We start from the raw sequence: 19,809 nt of genomic DNA on the forward strand, positions 1-19,809 counted from the left end.
ATGGAGGAGGAGAAGGCGAACACAGCTATTGTACTTTCGGGTAGCCTATAAAAAAATATCACACAGCCATCCAAACGGTGCTACCGGTACACATAATTTAGTATTAATTATACATTTATTATAACAGGAAGGTAAGTTTTTGTTGTTTGCTATGTAATGTTAGGTCACCAGTTCACCTATCTCACTATACCTAGGCTTTCACTATTACGCAGCTACAGCTTAGCTAGCTACAAACCAGATAATAAACTACTAACCAACGTTATTAATCATTGTAAGACAAGTTTTGGCAGTATAGCTAACTATCTCTTTAAAGATCATTGGACTCAAAATAGCATGTATTTTCAGTGCATGTGTCAGTGCAGGAAACAAGACAAAGCAAAAGATCAGTGCAGAGGAAGGTATGCTCTCACAGTCTTATCAGATTGAAGCACAGATGCTTACCTTTTGACTACTAGATGAGCCTCAAGGGTCAGTATGAAGTCTAGTGTAAAACCTGTCTATGTAATAGTGGTAAGAGTTGTTTCTTTGTCATAGCAGACAGAGGTGACGTGTTTCATTAGATGCACAGTAACAGCATACTTAAATAAATATGTAATTAAATAAACTGGAGTACATTTCATTCCAATGTTCTATGTTTTTGTCATTAAAATGAGTTTATATTTGAGTTTATAATTTTAAAAAATTAAACATCAAAGTTGATGGTTCTGATAATGTATAACTTTTTTTTTATTTCAAGAAGCATGTTCTAATCATTTTTAAATTTCCCTTTACTGTTTTTCACTTCTTTATTATATTTTGATTAAACTTATACCTTTGGTCATGAAATAGTGTAATCACAACCCTGATGTATATGTTGGAGGTATCACTGAGAGATCCATATTAAATTGTTAAAATTAAAAGTCAGTGGCATATTAGTTTAGCTGGTATAGAAACAGGTGCAAGCCTATTCATGGGAGGAGGAAAAATTTGAACCTGATGTTAATGCAAGAAATACAAAATTTCCACTTCTCCAGCAAGCATGAGTGTCACCTGTCTTTTCTGTATTGATTTGAAATTTCTGTGCATAGTAAACTCACTTCTGTAACTTGCTATGTGCTAGTCACCCATGATAAAATACATTTAGCCCTAACCAGAAAAATGGCAGCAGTTATTAGCAATTTTATGAAGCACAGTTGTGATCAAATCTCAACACGGCATATTATGGTGAACCACTTGTCATGTACTATTTTTGTTATTCATCTCTACTCTGACTCCTAGAGAATTGTATTAACTCTGTTATTCTTTTGATTAAATCTGATTGTGAATGACTTTCTTAGACAGTATTCTGCTTTTGATTTTTCCTCTTTGTGGCTGCATTGCAATCGGAAGATGGACATTCAAAATACCTGTTGCCATAGCAAGAACTGGTCTGAATCCCATACTAGTATTCAGCTCTAACCTTTCCATTCCATTGCTTCACCTTCCTGTCATGTCTATGCATGTGGCAGAACACAATACAGGTGCTACCAAAGCTTTTTTGATGAAATACTGAAATTTAAACCAACATAAATAAAACCCAGTCAAATCAGAAACAGACAACAGTACAGTAAACATACACAGGGTACTCTGAATTCAGAATGGAATGTTTTTATTACAGTATAGTGAAAACTGATGTGCCACTGAACCAACGCATCTAAATTTGAATTGCCAGGTTTGATACTGCCATTGTACCTATGTAGTATTTTAAAAGTGCATACATATTAAAAGTTATTTGGATGAAAGGTGTCCTTTAGAAATGTTTAGAACCCACCACACTGCTAGCTAAGATTGCTGGTCTGACTCATTTTTTATACCTATTTTTCTGTCAGAGTCTCTGAAGGAACAGATTCACAAGGACAAGAGTGATGCAGCCACTTGGGAACGGACCCTTCCTGAAGCGACCCTGGGCGGGCTTACTGAAGCCACTGACCTTTTTTTGCCAATCCTGTCCTCACACTAACATACCTGCCATCACAGCTTGAATGCCAGGTGACCAAACTTGCCTTGGCTGACCCCAATACCCCATATAAACCTATTAAGACAGCCAACCAGGGAAACTTAGTTCTGTGCTCCCTCCTACCTCAAAATGAACACAAAGAGGACAGACTCATAAGCTACTGTCTTCCTGACAACATGCAAAACCTTTTAGATTGCTTCATCTAGTATTCATCTCCAGTGTGCTGCGCAACTGCATTAGATCAGACAAATCACCCAACACTCATCCAAGACTTCTTGACCTGCACTCGTCTTTTTGTCATTCACTCATCCCTCCATCCTGCCATTGACTTCAATTCATTTCTCAAAGTCTTACCGCTCAGTCACCTTTTGGCCTACGGTCACAGTACCTCATATGCTGGCTCAGGTCATGCCACCCACCACTCACTGAAACCCATACTGACCTTTCACTTGTCCTTTACTCATTTATTCATCCTTCCATTGTCCCATTCACCTCAGTTCATTTTTAAGGTCTTACTGCTCGGTCACCTTTGGCTGAAAAGCCACCGTACCTCATATGCTGGCTCAGGTCAAATCACCCAACTGTCACTGAAGCCACACTGACCCACACTCGTCTTTTTGTCGTTCACTCACCCCTCCATCCTCCCATTGATGTCAATTCATTTTTCAAAGTCTTACCACTCAGTCACCATTTGACCAATAGCCACAGGACCTGATATGCTGCTTTGGGTCATGTGACCCAACACTCACCAAAGGTGGGTGTGTCCCTAGCAACCATATTGTTTACCCTAGCAACCACCTAGCAAAAATGTAGTTCCATTTGAAAAACCTGAGGCACTGAACTAAGCTGAGCTTGATGTAATGACTTGGTATAAAATACTGTCTGTAAAGGGTTGCACGGCTTTTATAATCTATATTCTGTGCATTAACACTTTAACCCTTGACAAAGTTATGCAATTTTTTTAGGCCAGTGCCAGATTTCTGTCATCACTTGGGAAGTGCGGAGATCTATTTTGCTAGCAGCTACTTTTCAGTTGTATAGTGAAATTATTATTTTAATGATTTCCTGCCACATAAGATTTACAGTTCATATTTTATTAATGAGTACAAACTTTAACAGGACTTAATTCACACATTCCTGTCATCAAATATCAAACATATTATTCCACAGTATGAATAGACACTTATGTAATAATATACAAACAATAACTGTGGCTTTGTACATTAACATGTTTGGTTTTCCTTTTCAGTTTCTTGTGGGCTCATCTTTGTGTGATATTAGATCGTATCAGCAATCAAATTTTCCATTTAAGAATGAGAAAAAGTATAGAACCAAGAATTTTTTTCCTTAGATTGAACTGTCATAAAAAGGGACTAATCTGTTACAGATATCTGTATACGGACAACGATTGGACAAACTCCTAAAATGATTACCCTCTGGCTTATTTACAGTTTGCACATAGGAAAATGGAAAAGATGTACAAAAATAATATAAAACCCCCACCATAAAAATCAAAATGGGATTGTGTGTGCACAGCAGCACAAAGGTAGAAGCTCCTTCAAGGCTTGGCCTTGGGTGACTGCTTCTCCTCTTCATCAGCCCTTCCTGTCACTCCTCCTTGGACCATCTGTGTCTCCTCAGCAAGAACAGCGGGAAAACAAAAAGGGCTGAACTGACAATAAAGCATGACTCAGCTCCAGCCAGCCAATACACTGCGAAAGCATAACAGAACATGTGAAGATTAGAAGATTTTAAAAAGCAGTTGCATGTAGTAACAAGGATAACACTGCATCCCACATTAATAGTACAACACATCATAGCTGCAGACACGCTTTTGTTCACAACACTTTTTTGAATTTTTTGGTAAATCTAATCATCACATTACACCTCAGACAAACCTTTTCCTGATCTCTGGCATATGGTATATTTGTTTCTTCTGCCTGTTTTGGCACTTGAGGTTTATATTCATATTTTATATTTGGTTATTTGGCAGATGCTCCTGACCAAAGTGACTTATAAAAGTGCATACAATGGAGATTAGACTAAGAACAGAGGCAATACTAAATCAAAAGTATCACAATCCATAGTAGGAGTCATTACATAATATGTCATATTCTCTTAAGTACAAGGTGAAGTTTGAGGATACAGCACAAATGTTTACAGATGGGTGTTAGTTAAAGGAAGATGCAGCCTGAAAATTGAGATGGAACTTTGAGGACTTTGAGACAGAATCACACCAGGATACTCAGGAGTATCAGAGAGGTAAGAACCATTTTTGGGCACTGCTCTAGATTCCCAACTCTGTCAGGGTTGCTAACAGGGCCTGATGGTCAGCTATACTGAACATGACAGAGACATCAAGAAGGATTAAGACCGAGGACAAGAGGGCTGCTTTTGCATAATTTAGAACTTCTGTTACAGTGAGATGAGCAGCCTCAGTTGAATGGCAAGATGGACTGACTGGGGTCAAGTAGATTTAAAGTCTCAATGAACAGATCTTTCTTAATTTAGATTCAAACAGCTTCTCAATTTGGATTATAATGTTATATATTAATATTCAATTAATTTGAATATGCAACCAAATGCGAAAAAAAATCCCTGAGAAGTTACTATAGGGGGAAAAACCAGGTTACTAGATACATGAAAGCTAGAAAACTCGGCATATATATGGATTCCATTCCAGTAAATACACAATAACAGACAATCTGGATTATCATCTAACATTGGGCAACTGTAGATCTTATTAACAGGAGGTTGTGTCATCACAAATATGTACCAGGGAAGGCCTAACCTTTGTGTAATAACTGGCTACTGAGCAAGCTAGTGTATGCTTTGCACGCTTAATGCTGATTCATATTTTAGGTATTTTCTACTGAGTCAGAGACAGTTTGCAAACAAAACAAGTGATTTTGTTGTTTAACAAGCAATCAGGCCCCTAGCAGCACCCCCTACTCCATCAGAGACATTAGTGCTGAATCTTGAGTGGATGTGGAACAACGGTGCAACAAACTGAATTTAAACTATACTCACATCTACCATAAAAAGTCCAAAAACACAAAAGGTCATCTCATCTAACATTTCACATGCAAAAAATGTAGAGAAGGACTCACATGAAGATGCAACAATAGGGCCTAGTGCCCTAGCCAGTGCCCCCAAACTGCGCAGGATTCCCATCACTGTGCCCTTCTGACTTGCTGAACCTTAAGAAAGACACATAACATTTTTGAACTTTGAACTGCAAAGATTAAGTTTTTGAACAACAGGAATTCATACACCCTAACTTGCACACAGTGGAGCAGTTTGAATATCATGTGAACTGCAATGTTCTCTCACCATGTTCAGAGACCTGAGCAGAGAGACAAGGAACAACAACTGCAGCTGCTACATGGAAAGAAGAAAGAGGAGTAAATGAATATGCTAAAACAAAAACAGACATAAGATAGTAACAGAATCTTACCTGAAAGGAAAGGTTTTAATGTTCTGTTTTTACCGAGGTTCACAATTGTAAGTAACTTTGGTTTTATGACAAAGCTGACACATCTAGCAGCTAGAAATTAGCCTTATGAGAACTACTAGCTGTGCTACTGCTTCTGTCTCCATCCAACTAAACACTGAGTATAACGTTCAACTAAACACTGACGTTTTCCAGGAAATTTTACATTTTTTCAAACCTGTGTAACTTGCCCTGGATAAGAGAACCAGCTAAATGACAAACAGGTGATGTAACATAAATTTCTTGATACCTGACTGGGTAGTCTTGCTAAACATCATACTACATACAAAGAAACATTTATAAAATAAACAGCTAAATAGCTTTTATAAGTAGCACTACATGCTCTCAATACTTACCAAATGAGTACAGAAACAATCCAGTGTAGAGCATACTCAAATTCCAAGATAATCCAATGAGAATGAAAGCTGGGATCAGTGACAAGATAGCCTGCAAAATATATTTTAAAATACTGATTTACAGCTGACAACACGGTAAATTCTATTACAGCAAATTACACAACAACAGGTCAGATGGAGAGGGCTGACCTTACCATCCAATATGATGCTGAAATATATGTTCATTGCCATATCAAAGCCAAAACTGTTGTCACAGTTACTCTACAGTTTTAATGCTGACCGTTGTTAGCACACTGAAGTATTTACCAGTTGAACAGTCTTGATCTGATGCTCTGGTTTGATCCTGCGGGCATATCCCCCCTGTATCACTGCCATGGTGATACCAATGAAGAAAAACATCTTTCCCTGTTGCATGCTGGAATGATATGTAGAAAATATGAGGAAACAGTGTTCATCAAGAGACATTAGTATTGCTGTTGACGGGTGTCTGGTCTCTGTGGCACCAAGCATTCAATGTCATCATCTAGGACTTAATTAGCAAATTAAATTAAATTAGCAAAATTAGCAATACATAAAAGTGACTACGTTCACATGGACAGCAGTAATCTAACTACTGACCTTATTCTGAATAAGACAATATTCTGATTAAGATGTTTACATGAGTTGCTTTTAAAATATTCCTTCCATGTTCCAGTTTTACATGTTATAGAGCATAGATCGAGTGCTGGCACACATCTATTACGTTCCCACGTCATGCCGTCCGACGTTCCCTCCAGAATTTCACGTCGGCTACGCTAACGACATACAGTTCGTTATGGTACCATACACTGTTTTGGGTGTTTCATTTTTAATTTTACGGAAACTTCAAGTGCAGTTACTTATTTGTCAAGCCATACGTGCAAATGGACGACGGCGTCGTCTCCAGATCTTACAGATCTTTCTAAACCGTCTCTGGCCATGGTCTCGTTTGCTGTCAAACGGTTGACCACCAGCGAAAACTCCCACAGGATGTTAATAGTGTGATTAAGGTGTGTACATGTCTTTGATAATGCAACTAAAATAGGAATACTCCACCTGTCTTAACTTGATTAGTGTTTACTTCAAGTATGACCTTAACTGGATTAAGGTAATCAGAAATCGCTGTTTACATGGTACTTTCTTAATCAGAGTATTGTCTTAATCGGGTTAATATCGGAATTTTGTTGTCCATGTAAATGTACTGAATGATTCCCCAATGTAACCATGAACAGTAGGCAGAACATCATTGTGATAATGTCAGTGTTTCATCCAACGACAGCAAGTATGTGAATGACAAAATTTAATAAAAGTGTCATTAACACCAGGAAAAAATGAATCTTAAAACGGTGAGTCATCACTAGCAAGTAGAAGTAGCTGTCTGTGCTTTATGCCTCCCCTAGAGCTGCAATACTAGCCTTAACAGCAGGGCTGGCCCAAACCTTTATGGGGCCCTAAGCAGAATTTGATTTGGGGCCCCCCCCACCGCCTTGGCACTGCCAATACTATTGACCATTGTCAATGCTTGATCATTCACACTAAGGGTGCAACGGATCACAAAACTCACGGTTTGGATCGGATCACGGTGTTGGAGTCACGGATTGGATCATTTTTCAGATCAAAAAAAAAAAGGGGAGACAAATATAACTTTGTTTTCCATTTATTAGGCTACTTAAAGACCTTAAAGAACACAAAGCAAGGAACGTTTGCCTATGGTCTTAAATGAAAACAACATTCAAAATGTCCAATGTTGAAATAAAATCTTAAAATAAAATATTTGATACTCAATTGTTAAATTAAACTGGAATATGAGCGCTTCTTCTGCTGTTCTTCGGCTGTGTCTGAAATTGCTCCCTATTCACTATATAGTGCATATATATTAGGGATGTGCATCTCCATCACTGAAGCTGATGCGATAAACATCTGGATGCATTGCCAACAATTCGATACATTAAAGATACATATGAAGCAACTACTAATGCGATACGATATGACTCACTCCTATTGCGATGCAGTGCCATTCGACACAATTTGATTCAACACAATGCGATTCAAAGCGATACAATGCGATGCAAAAGATATGATTCTATGCAATTCAATATGGTACAGATAGTTTGATTTTATTTCCTTGGTTCTCCTTAAGCAGACAAATCATAAATTAACTAAAAAGTGCCATTTTTACTTTACATATTTGTTTCTCTAGTATTGCAACTCAGTAAGCATCTCATTTATTGTCCGTCTCTCTTGAAAAATCCAAAGTGTCGCCAAACATTTGATTTGCAGCAATTTGGTGGAACGTGATGCTCTTCCTCCTCCATGATAGTCTGAGTCACCCGGACATGCCTCCAACTCACGCGAGACTTGGCTGAGAGACTTGACGAGAATTGGCCACTGACAGCAGTGGAGATGAGAGCGTGCGCTTGGAGAAACAGTTTAGGGAGGAGGACTCAATCTAAATATAAAATTATTGGTCACAAATTATTGGTCACATTTTTAAATAATAAAGGCATAGGGCCTCTACTAGTAATTATATATAAATAAATCGGATTTTACCGATGCAAAGATGTTAGAAACGATGTGTCCCGAGTTCATCCCAAATTGTATCCGGTGCACACTTTCTTAATCGGGGCAATCGCATCGTGAACTTTTATGCCGGTGCACCGATGCGAATCGGTGAATCTTACCATCCCTAATATACATATGCACTTATATACATTTTACACTTGATCGTTGAACTTAAGTGCCAGCTAGCTAGCTAACATTAGTTTCGACTAATTTGAACAGATGAAGCTGGATGCTAGTTCTTTCATTAAGTTAGCTAGTGATAGCTAGCTAGCTGGGTAGCAGTATTATCTAGCTAGCAGGTTAATGTCAGTTACAACTAGCTAGTCACTTAGCTAGCTAGCTGGCACAGTTAGACACAAAGATGTTCATACAAATGTTCGAATAAACTTGCAAACATAAAACTATATCCAGAAAATTATTAATATATTGTATGACTGTGAATAGTGAGCGAGTGAATGATTGAGCGACTTCGGACACAGTCGGCATCTCTTTGTATCTTTTCACTTTTCATCTTTGCAACTCTGCATCAAGATTTAGGGAATTATTACTAGTAACAGCGGCAGTAAAACTGTTTTTCACACTATTACATACCAATGCTATTCAAGCGCTCTTGGGGGCCCTCTGGTGGCCACAGGGGCCCTAAGCAGGTGCTTAGTTTGCTTACGCATCAGGCCGGCCCTGCTTAACAGTTCCATGAAAAATATCTGTTCATTTTCAGCCAGGTTTGCATCTTGTAAATGTAATCCCTGCCAGAAAAGAATCTACAAAATGCTATAAATTAATGTGACACTAAAGTTTTCTAGAATAACATGTGTTATTTGGAAAATATGATTTTGTTTATGCAATGACATTAGGATTAAAGTGCAACATCTAAAAAAAATAAGCAGAAAAAATATCTAACGTACATTTTTCTTCCTGTTTAGTCAGGGGTTTGAATGAATGGGGACACCTGTAGAAATTGTTTGCATCAATTTTCAAGGCTTAATTTACTTCCATTGCTGCACAAAAGCTGCAAGTTGTTAACCCATGTTCCCTGAAAAAGGCCTTTTTTATAACTCTGAACCAAATTTGCATTATTTTTCAGTTTTTGGTAACCTAAACGTTTTTAACCTCTGGCAGTTTACCGCTTCCTTTTGTTCCATTTCAGGTCATTCACTGGACTTGAACTGCTTAAATTTCAATAAATTGGAAAAATGTGTTCTAAAACTTTTGACTGGTAGTGTATACAATAAGAAAAATATTTTCTTTAAAATCTATAGTCATTAACATATGAATTACACGTGCCACTCTATTGATTGCCTGAGACTACAGATGATCAAGTGTTAAACTGTAACAGTAATACACTATATGGACAAAAGTATTTGGCCACACCTGTTTTTCAGGGTTTGGGCTAGGCCCCTTATCTCCAGTGAAGGGCAATTTTAATGCTTCAGCATACCAAAACATTTTGGACAATGCTATGCTTCCAACTTTGTGGCAAGTTTTGGGAAAGGCCCTTTTCTATTTCAACATGACTGTGCCCCAGTGCACTAAGCAAGGATTATAAAGTTCGGTGTGGAAGAACTTGACTGGCCCCCACAGAGCCCTGACCTCAACCCCATCGAGCACCTTTGGGATGAACTGGAACAGAGATTGCGAGCCAGGCCTTCTCGTCCAACATCAGTGCCTGACCTCATAAATTCTCTACAGAATGAATGGGCACAAATTCCCACAGAAACACTCCAAAATCTTGTGGAAAGCCTTCCAAGAAGAGTGGAAGCTGTTATAGCTGCAAAAGGGGGACCAACTCCATATTAAAGTATATGTATTTGAATACAATGTCATTACAATGTAATGGTCAGGCGTCCAAATACTTTTGTCCATATAGTGTATGTCACAATGTTGATATATGCATCCCTTTACTTATGCAATGCAAATGAGGACAGATCCCACAATGATTGGGACACCTTCCAGTGCCCGCGTTTATATGTCACTGAACATTCTGAACAGTGTGCTACTATTATGCATTCACCCCAGTATGCTACTTTTATCATTCACTGAACTAACTTCATATTTATGGCAAAACTAAGTCAAACCCACATATTCAGAAGTTTGAATAATATGACAATTAGTAACATTTCAATGTTGCTGTTTTAGACAATATTACAAACACAATTCCAAAAAGTTGGGACAGTATGGAAAATGCTAATAAAAAAAAAGGAGTGATTTGTAAATTCTAGTCACCCTGTACTATATTGAAAACACTATAACAACACATTATCTGATGCTTTACCTTGTGAATTTAATTTTTTAAATGTCTAATGCAGTCTATGACTGCAACACGATCCAAAAAAGTTGGGACAGTCGAGTGTTTACCACCGTAACATCACCATTTCTTTTAATAACACTTATTAAGCATTTGGGCACTGAAGACACCAGTTGGTTAGGTTTAGCAAGCGGGATTTTCCCCATTCTTCCATTATGCAGGTCTTAAGCTGCACAATTGTACGGGGCCTTCGTTGCTGTATTTTGCGCTTCATAATGCGCCACACATTCTCAATTGGAGACAGGTCAGGACTGCAGGCAGGCCAGTCTAGCACCCGCACTCTCTGCTTATGCAGCCATGCACTTGTAATCCAGGCAGAATGTGGTTTGGCGTTGTTCTGCTGGAAAATGCAGGGATGTCCCTGGAGAAGACGACGTCTGGACGGCAGCATATGTTACTCCAAAATTTGTATACATCTTTCTGCATTAATGGTGCCCTCACAGATGTGCAAGTTACCCATGCCATGGGCACTGACACATCCCCATACCATGACAGATGCTGGCTTTTGGACAGCTTGATAACAGCTTGGATGGTCCTTTTTCCTCTTTGGCCCGAAGAACACAACGGCTGTTTTGTCCAAAAATTATTTGAAATGTTGACTCATCTGACCACAAAACACACTTCCACTGTGCTACTGTCCATCTAAGATGAGACTGAGCCCAGAGAAGTCAGCGACACTTCTGGACAGTGTTGATGTATGGCTTCTGCTTTGCATAGTAAAGCCTTAACTTGCATCTGTAGATGCAGTGGTGAATGGTGTTGACTGACAAAGGTTTACCAAAGTATTCCCAAGCCCATGTCATGATATCCATTACAGACACATGACGATTTTTAAGACAGTGATGTCTGAGGGATTGGAGCGCGCATTCAGAAGTGGTTTTCAGCCTTGCCCTTTATACACTGAGATTTGACCGGATTCCTTGAATCTTTTAATAATTTTGTGCACTGTAGAGGGCGAAATGCCCAAAATCCTACCGATTTGTCTTTGGGGAACGTTGTTCTCAAAGTGCTGGATTATTCGCTGACGCATCTGTTGGCAAATTGGCGAGCCTCAACCCATGCTTCCTCCCAAAGGACTAGGCCTTTCTTGGAGGCTCCTTATATACTATAACACGATTGCCTCACCTGTGTAAGATCACCTGCTTCACATCACCTTGTTATTTCAACTTGTCACACAGTCCTAAATTGTCCCTGTCCAAACATTTTTGGAAAGTGTTGCAGGCATAAATTTTAGAATAAACGTATATCTTCAAAAAAACAATGAAGCTGATCAGGTGAAACAAAACAGTATAAAGACAGGGTATTTCATGTTTTAATACTAGTCAAAGTAAATTTGCCAATTACAGCTTTCTGTTTTTATTTGCATTTCATTTACTGTCCCAGCTTTTTTGGAATTGGGGTTGTATTTCAGTGGTCACTGAACTGAATAAAAAGATGATCAAAGTGATAAAAATGTAATACTTTCTAAATCACAAAATTAAAGAAATCATAATAAGATTAAATCTGGACCTTAGTGTCTTATCATTTAGTGTCTTATCACTTCATCATTTATAGATATCATTCTCATATACCTATCAATAGCTCACACTGCATTCTTGAAATTATTAATTGCATGTGTGTAACAAGTGTTGAGGGTTTCCGGAATGCACGATTCAGAAAAAAGCCCCTCTGAGCTTTCTTTGACCCATACCTGGTGAACTGGAAGCGCTGATGTGTAAGAAAGCTGAGAGTGTACTCCAGTCCAGAGAAGAGAAAAAGGTACATGAAGTACACCAATCCCAGCATTTTCAAATTCAGCATACCTTAATTTCAACAGAAACAAAAAATATTGTTTGAACATGAATCCCTAAATATGTTAAGTATTGTTCATTTTCACTGTGCAAGTATGCAGTCTTTAATACTCACTGTCTTTAGACGGTGAAACTTCCTTCCTTGACACAGCAGAAAACTGAAAAAGAGCCACTGGGTTGAGAAGGTCTATTGTTTCTTGGATCCCTGAAGAGACAGCAGAGACCTGTGACAGGAATAAGTTATCACTTTTTATCAATTGCTGTCACTGACAGAAGCAGATATTCTGTGAACTTACAGATTCAGATGCCTTTTCATCCATATTCATAGACAACCTACAGCCTTCACACCTGCATGCATTATGTGGGCTGCGTTAAAAATATAAACTGTGCTGACTGCCTGTTCATAATCAATACACTGTTTTAAAATGAATACCTCTAAATTACCTAGTATTCCTAATATTCATAGCAACAGCATTAATGCAATGGGATAAGACTGGTTAATATTAATGATAACAGAAAGGGCTACTCAATGATGCTCTTTTCTGATTTGTCCATAATCTAACCGCTCAAGCAAATTCTGAGATATGAAATAGATTAATCTGAAACCAAGAAAATGTTACTTTTCTCTTTAGTCACCTAAACACAACTTTTTGGGTTCAGCGCTAAACAAAAATCAGTAATTAACAAAAACAGCATTTAAATTTAAAGATGTCAGTTTACAGAGAAGTTTAAAAAGGGGGGACCTGAGTAGCTCATGCAGCAAGGAACTTGAGGGCAGACCGAGTTTTGCTAGCCTGACTCAAACTGATCATGTTACTTGCTGAAAATAACCAGTATCCCACATTAGTGGAACAAGCTTGACCTGTCAGGCCAGGTTGGCCAAGGACCCAGCCCCACACCACCCCCAAGCAACCTGTGACCCACCAGAACACTTGAAACCTCTAAGTGCCCACCACGCTATAACATACTGCATGACTGTACTGTGAAAAACAGCCATTGGCAACATGCAAGTACTAGAGTGTTGCAGTGACACGAGCCAGTAGTACAACCTGTAATTTCAAAGCAGGGCTGTATAAAGGGGGAAAAGCATTCAAAAATAACACTTTGACAAAAAAGAACTTACCTTGATGTCCTTATGCAGCGTCTCTGGCAGCATGAGGAAGATGAAGAGTAGGTCTGCTGCAGAGAAGAAAAGCGCCAGTAGAGCTGGGCCCAGGTAGAACAACTCCTCTACACTGGACCTGCGCGCAAAGTAGGCCCCAATCAGAGGACCCACTGTAAAGCCCAGGGAGAAAGCCACACCGATGATTGCCTGATGACAACACAAAACATGTTTGTTTACAGCAATCCAGATGAACTAGTCAGAATCAGAGAGGGGTGATAAACCTGTCCTGAGACAAATACCAGAATACCTGGTGGAAGGGAACAATGTATATTTGAATATGACCCAATGTTCTTTATGTTTTACACAGCAAGACAAATAAATATATCTGAAAGTGATTTAATATGTTTTATCTTAAAATGTAATTCAACTACAATGGTATTGTTTATAGTTGGTTAACACCTTTACTATAGCAGGAATCCACACCAAAATCTATTTTAACTGAGCAAAAAATATTTGATAATTGAATAATTGAAGTTAAATGAAACTCTTTCATGGTTTTGTCATCAATTATATGGTCACCCAAGTCTCATAAAAACCCCAGACCCCCCTTTTCATTTGAAGAGACAGAGGAGGCTCAAACAATCTTGTTATGCCAGCTGGGAACTGGACAGAGCAGTAATTTAGAGGGATAAATGTCAATTGATGTTTTACAAAATAATAACACCCCATATAAATATAAATGGATGAATTGTTTTAATAGTATCATAACAACTTATAATTATGGGGGCATACTTTTGATTTCCCAAGCTTCACACCATTTTATGTTAATAAGAAAACTACTGCTTTTACTGTTGAATCAAATTACATTTTTTATGTTAGATTTGGCTTGCTTTTGCTTAATTTTCACTGATGCAGAAGAACAAAAATTCTATGTTGAATATGTTTTACGCATTCATAATCTAAAAATGTAGTATCATAACATGAATATAAGGCCTTTCCCCTCATATCATATCTATACAAACACAAAAACTGTCAATAAGAAATGCCCTTTAAAGAATGATCAACTACTAACAGACATTTTTGTACTTCAATTCTTCCTCCTCCATCCATTCAGTCTTAGTAAAGCATGATTAAACAGAAACCACGTTAACAAATCTTTTCAAATCCATCCTAGTAATCAGACTGTAATATTTAAACACTGTGTATAAACTATGGCAGTAAAACTAACCATATAAAATTATAAGACAATATGACATCACTCAGACAAATATGCCCAGAACCATGTTATGGCCTTACCATTCCTTGATTGCGTGTTTTCGGACAGGGCAGGTCTGCCACAATGGCGGTACAGAGGCTGACATTACCCTTGCAGATGCCACCTACCACTCGAGACAGCAGAAATACACTGAAACTATGTGACATGGCCCACAAAGCATAGGAAGACATCAGTCCCACCTGGAAACACAGGGCATACATTGAGACACATTGGTCTACAGGACCAGTTGCACAAAAATTAAAATGGACTATGCCTGTGGCTTAAAAGTAACCCTTCTGATAGCCAAGGTATGTATGGAGTTAATTTTCTCTATATATAAAACTATAATTTGTAACAACTTGTTCTGGCACAAAGAAAAACAAAGTATTGATAATTTTAATTACAGTAATAACTTGAATGTTTTTAAATGCAAATCCTTTCTAGGGACTAATTCACAATGACATGTGAAAATGTCCAATAAACAGATCTGCTACAATATACACTCAGTGACCACTTTATTAGGTACACCTCTCTAATACTGGGTAGGACCGCCCTTTGCCCCCGGAACGGCCGGCATTCTTTATGGCATGGATTCAACAAGGTGCTGGAAACATTCCTTAGAAATTCTGCTCCATGCTGACATGATGGCATCACGCAGTTGCTGCAGATTTGTTGGCTGCACATTCATGCTGCGAATGTCCCATTCCACCACATCCCAAAGATCCTGTATTGGACTGAGATCTGGTGACTGTGGAGGCCACTGGAGTACATTCAACTCATTGTCATGTTCCTGTAACCATTTTGAGATGACGTGCGCTTTGTGGCATGGTGCGTTATCCTGCTGGAAGTAGCCATTAGGTAGACCGTGGCCATAAAAGGATGCACATGATCAGCAACAATACTCAGGTAGGCTGTGGCACTTAAATGATGCTCAGCTTGTATTAAGGTGCCTAATGTGTGCTGAGAAAATGTTCCCCACACCATTACGCCACCACCTCCAGCCTGAACCGTTGACACAAGGCAGGATGGATCCATGGATTCATGTTGTTTACTCCAAATTCTGACCCTACCATTTGCATGTCGCAGCAGAAATCGAGATTCATCAGACCAGGCGATGTCTTTCCAATTGTCTACTGTCCAGGTTTGGTGAGCCTGTGCCCATTGTAGCCTCAGTTTCCTGTTCTTAGCTGACAGGAGTGGTACCCTGAGGGGTCTTCTGCTCCTGTAGCCCATCCACCTCAACGTCTGACGCGTTGTGCGTTCAGAAATGCTTTTCTGCATAGCACTGTTCTGCATAGCACTGTAACATGTGGTTATTTGGGCTACTGTTGCCGTCCTGTCAGCTTGGACCTCTGACCTTCTCCTCTGACCTCTGTCATTAACAAGACAATTTCACCCACAGAACTGCTACTCATTGGATGTTTTTTGTGCCATTTTCTATACACACTAGAGACTGTTCTGCATGAAAATCCCAGGAGATCAGCAGTTTCTGAGATACTCAAACCACCCCATCGGGCATCAACAATCATCCCACAGTCAAAGTCACTTAAATCAGATTTCCTACCCATTCTAATGTTTGGTCTGAACAGCAACCGAACCTCTTGACTATGTCTTTGTGATTTTATGCACTGAGTTGCTGCCAGATGATTGGCTGATTAAATATTTGCATCAATGAGCAGGTGTACAGGTGTACCTAATAAAGTGGTCACTGAGTGTAGGTGCAGTGTTGTACAGTGTCACCCAGTCTTGGAGAAAAAAAATTAAAACCCATAAATGTAGCACCTTAAATGACATGAGAACTGTAATACCCACTGTAGTTAGCATCATCAGTGGTCTTCTACCATAGTGATCTGATGCTGCACCAGAGAGGGGTGAGGACAGAAACTGCAGCAGAGAGAAGAGTGAGCCGATCAGACCTGAGAGGTAGAGCACACAGAAAGTGATGACAAACAGTGATGACAAACTACAAAATTAAATCTATGTAAGCCTTTATTAAAGAATTTTACTTTATGTTATTTTTCAGCATACACCTTGTCCATCAGTTGGATGGATTTTAAGACAGGAGTTAAGGTGTTTAGGAGTTGTCTGCCTGCCAGACTTTGCTTAACATCACAACCCTCTTAATATCATGCTTTATTCTTTTCAAAATTACTTGCCAACTCACTACTGCTTTTGATTTCAAATGGATCCATTTAATAACACTGGGACACCCCTTTATTGTCACCTTCAGAGTAGTTAACTATAGCTATTTAATTGCATAGGTATATAAGTAAACATTTTAACAAGTATTACCACACTTGGTTGAAGAAACATTGTGAACAGCCAGTCATAGTCTGTGAGACAGTGTTAAGGGATATAATCAACTAAATCAAGAGGTTACTGAGCTTGAACTGCGCCAAAAACATCTACACATATACTCAGCTCAAGACAGTCAACAGTGCATGACTTCGTAGAATGAGATTAAACTTCTGCTACAGTTCTTGATTTGAGGCTTGTCAAGACATCTCAGGCAGGACTAGTTGGCTAAGATTGTTTTCACATCAGGTAAAATTGGTAACAGTATATATTTAGTTCAACTGAAACCATTTCCCAAAGGATTCAAGTGACAGTTTAATTCATTTCACCATGTCAATTTTCAAGTGTACCTGGGCCCTCAACATATTCAGGTTATGATCCATGCAACTATTCTCTTGATTACAAAAACTGTGAGATATACAATAACCCCTGATAATCATGGAGGATACCTTGTATGTTATTCATCTTTCTATTATTTGGTGCTCCTTTCAAATGGAATTTGAAGAAACTGCACAATAAGAGTGACTATAGCGAGCTGTGTTCACACCACTTTTGTAAAGGACACATCATAGACGTGCTATTGCTGTCAGGTTTGGAAAAATGCAGCAATAACAAAAAAGGTGGTAAATTACAAACACACATCTATGCATTACCTCCAAAGAGCACAGTGTTGTATTTTGTCTCAATAGGAACCCCAACAGCTTCTCTAAACCAGTCAACAAGGCCCTGCAGTGACTGATACACAGCATCCTGTTAATAAAAAACAATAAGGTTAAAATTCAGCAAGAAGCAAAAATATAATCACACTCTCTCACACACGTACACACAAAGAGAAGAGAGCCAACTAACTTGGTCATTCAGATAGGCACAAGGGTATCTGACACACAACGGCTTGTTTGCAGCGCATCAGAGTCCCAGGCCTCCTGCTGACTTTATACAACCAAGCACCAGTCAGACAGCACTCCCTTGTTATTGACAATTCTAACCGAAAATCAAATTAATGTGCCCACTCAATACTTAAATACACAACAGCTTTGGTATCTGACATAATGTCTCTAAGAAAAGTTTCAAACAACTGCATGCTCAAAGCTGACTAATAAGCTCTTACTCCAGCGAATGTGCACTTACTTCGGTTTTTCCATAGTGGTCAAGAATAGAAGGCAGAAGAGGTAAAATCAAGGTGAATCCCAGCAGATCCAGCAGTAAAGCGAAGAAAACCACTGTGATAACCCTGGAGGAGACAGGGTCTTTTTCATAAAGTGTTCTGTCGGAGTTCTTCATCCTGTACTCGCCCTCTCACAGCACACGTTCTGCCTGGAGTGCGCTGCCCGGAACAACACGGAAATGATTTTAGAGTGCTTTCAACACATTCTTCTGCAAATTAGGCAGAGGCACTCCCACTCAGACAGACATGCACAGACATTATGACATTACCGCTGCTCCACTACTTACAAAATTCCACAGCGTTGTTAAAAGTGTCACGGAATATTAACAAACACATTTCCTTGGTACAAATACTGGATTATATACTTTCGATAAATGTAGATCTTAGGGGATTCTGGCTCGGCTAGAAGTTTGTAGCTCGAGAAAAATCAAGGCGCTTCCTTGCGTCGCGCCCCTTATCTCAAACGATAGACTGCCAAAAAGTAAACGCTTAGCGGCTCACGTCTTTAGAACAATAACATGGCTACACTGCAAGTAAATGTCTAAAATGTAAAATCGGTGGGCAAGCAATGAACATACATGAGTCAGCATTTAACTCTTGAGACAGACGTAGGCTGAATAGCAAGGAAATTAGCAAGGTACACGGTTTACATTTGTACATCAGCCTGTGACACAGCAACTGAATTCCCCAAAGTAATCTCACAACGGTAACATTACTGCCTAACTAACTACAATTTTATGGCTAACAATCACAAACAATATAGATGAACGTCGACAAATCAATATACGACGCAATCCCTTCTGACCTAAAGGCGGAAGTGTACAGTTTTCTCATGTGTTGCTTCATAACGCATTTCTAATCTATCTTCACTTCAGTAAACCAACGGCATGGTGATTGGGGATAACTAGTTTAATAGACGGCACCCTAGCCAGACTAACTATACTGCAATAGAGCCTTGCACACTGTAAATTAGCGAGTATAAATCCAGCAAACTATCTTAAAGTATCAGGGATTACGGAATTATTGTCTTGGGATGTATTTAAAAGTTATTTTAAAAACTAGTGTGTTTGGCAAAACGTTTCGATAAAGACTAATCTACTAATACATTGTATGATTATTTAATCGAAATACGGCAATGTTCGTCGTTTCCATTAGCAGGCTAACGGCTAGCTACTCCACCGGTGATCTCTCATCGTTTACCAGAGTGCAGTATTTGCAATTCATTTAACTATGTTGCTAGTTATATTCACCTCTGCTCCGGAATGAATGTCGGTTTGTTTGTTGCCAGCGCCCAGTGATTTAACGGTCTCATTCTATCTTCATAATCATGAATGGCGAAATCTTTTGTCCCGTTTCTGAAGACCAGGAAGAGGTTTCCGATTTCACTTGTAATGGCAAAAATGTGACGCATGTGTTTAGAATGAAGCTAGCCAGGGTTTTAGGCGTTTGTTTGAACGAATCTTGTTATGACTGTCACTGTGAACAGTGGC

The 19,809-nt window shown here is 39.0% G+C and overlaps 1 protein-coding gene across 2 annotated transcripts; it reads right to left on the bottom strand.

Moving 5' to 3' along the window:
- Positions 1–3,118: 3,118 nt before the first annotated feature.
- On the bottom strand, positions 3,119–19,809 carry mfsd10 (major facilitator superfamily domain containing 10). 2 transcript variants are annotated; one of them, XM_036525974.1, is made up of 13 exons: positions 19,570–19,809; positions 18,283–18,478; positions 17,808–17,904; positions 16,672–16,775; positions 14,901–15,059; positions 13,623–13,811; positions 12,615–12,723; positions 12,400–12,511; positions 6,131–6,239; positions 5,825–5,915; positions 5,309–5,356; positions 5,086–5,175; positions 3,119–3,687 (listed from the first exon to the last, which is right to left on the bottom strand). In XM_036525974.1, the coding sequence occupies exons 2-13, from the start codon at positions 18,433–18,435 to the stop codon at positions 3,584–3,586; spliced, it is 1,365 nt and encodes a 454-aa protein (XP_036381867.1). In that variant the 5' UTR covers positions 18,436–18,478; positions 19,570–19,809; the 3' UTR covers positions 3,119–3,583. The 2 variants fall into 2 exon arrangements, with proteins under 2 accessions (XP_036381867.1, XP_036381868.1); XM_036525975.1 differs by lacking the exon at positions 19,570–19,809 and having other exon boundaries at positions 16,672–16,743; positions 18,283–18,386.

This window comes from Megalops cyprinoides, chromosome 4, assembly GCF_013368585.1.
Source record: "Megalops cyprinoides isolate fMegCyp1 chromosome 4, fMegCyp1.pri, whole genome shotgun sequence".
In the NCBI taxonomy this organism is placed as follows: Eukaryota; Metazoa; Chordata; class Actinopteri; order Elopiformes; family Megalopidae; genus Megalops; species Megalops cyprinoides.

What these genes read in the sequence shown, in the direction of transcription:
- mfsd10 (XM_036525974.1), bottom strand. Translation starts at nt 18,435, where the DNA reads ATGAAGAACTCCGACAGAACACTTTATGAAAAAGACCCTGTCTCCTCC. An exon ending in CAACACTGTGCTCTTTGGAG is followed by an intron (nt 16,776 to 17,807) that starts GTAATGCATAGA and finishes TCTACCTCTCAG; the next exon opens with GTCTGATCGGCTCACTCTTC. An exon ending in AGTTTCACCGTCTAAAGACA is followed by an intron (nt 12,512 to 12,614) that starts GTGAGTATTAAA and finishes GTTGAAATTAAG; the next exon opens with GTATGCTGAATTTGAAAATG.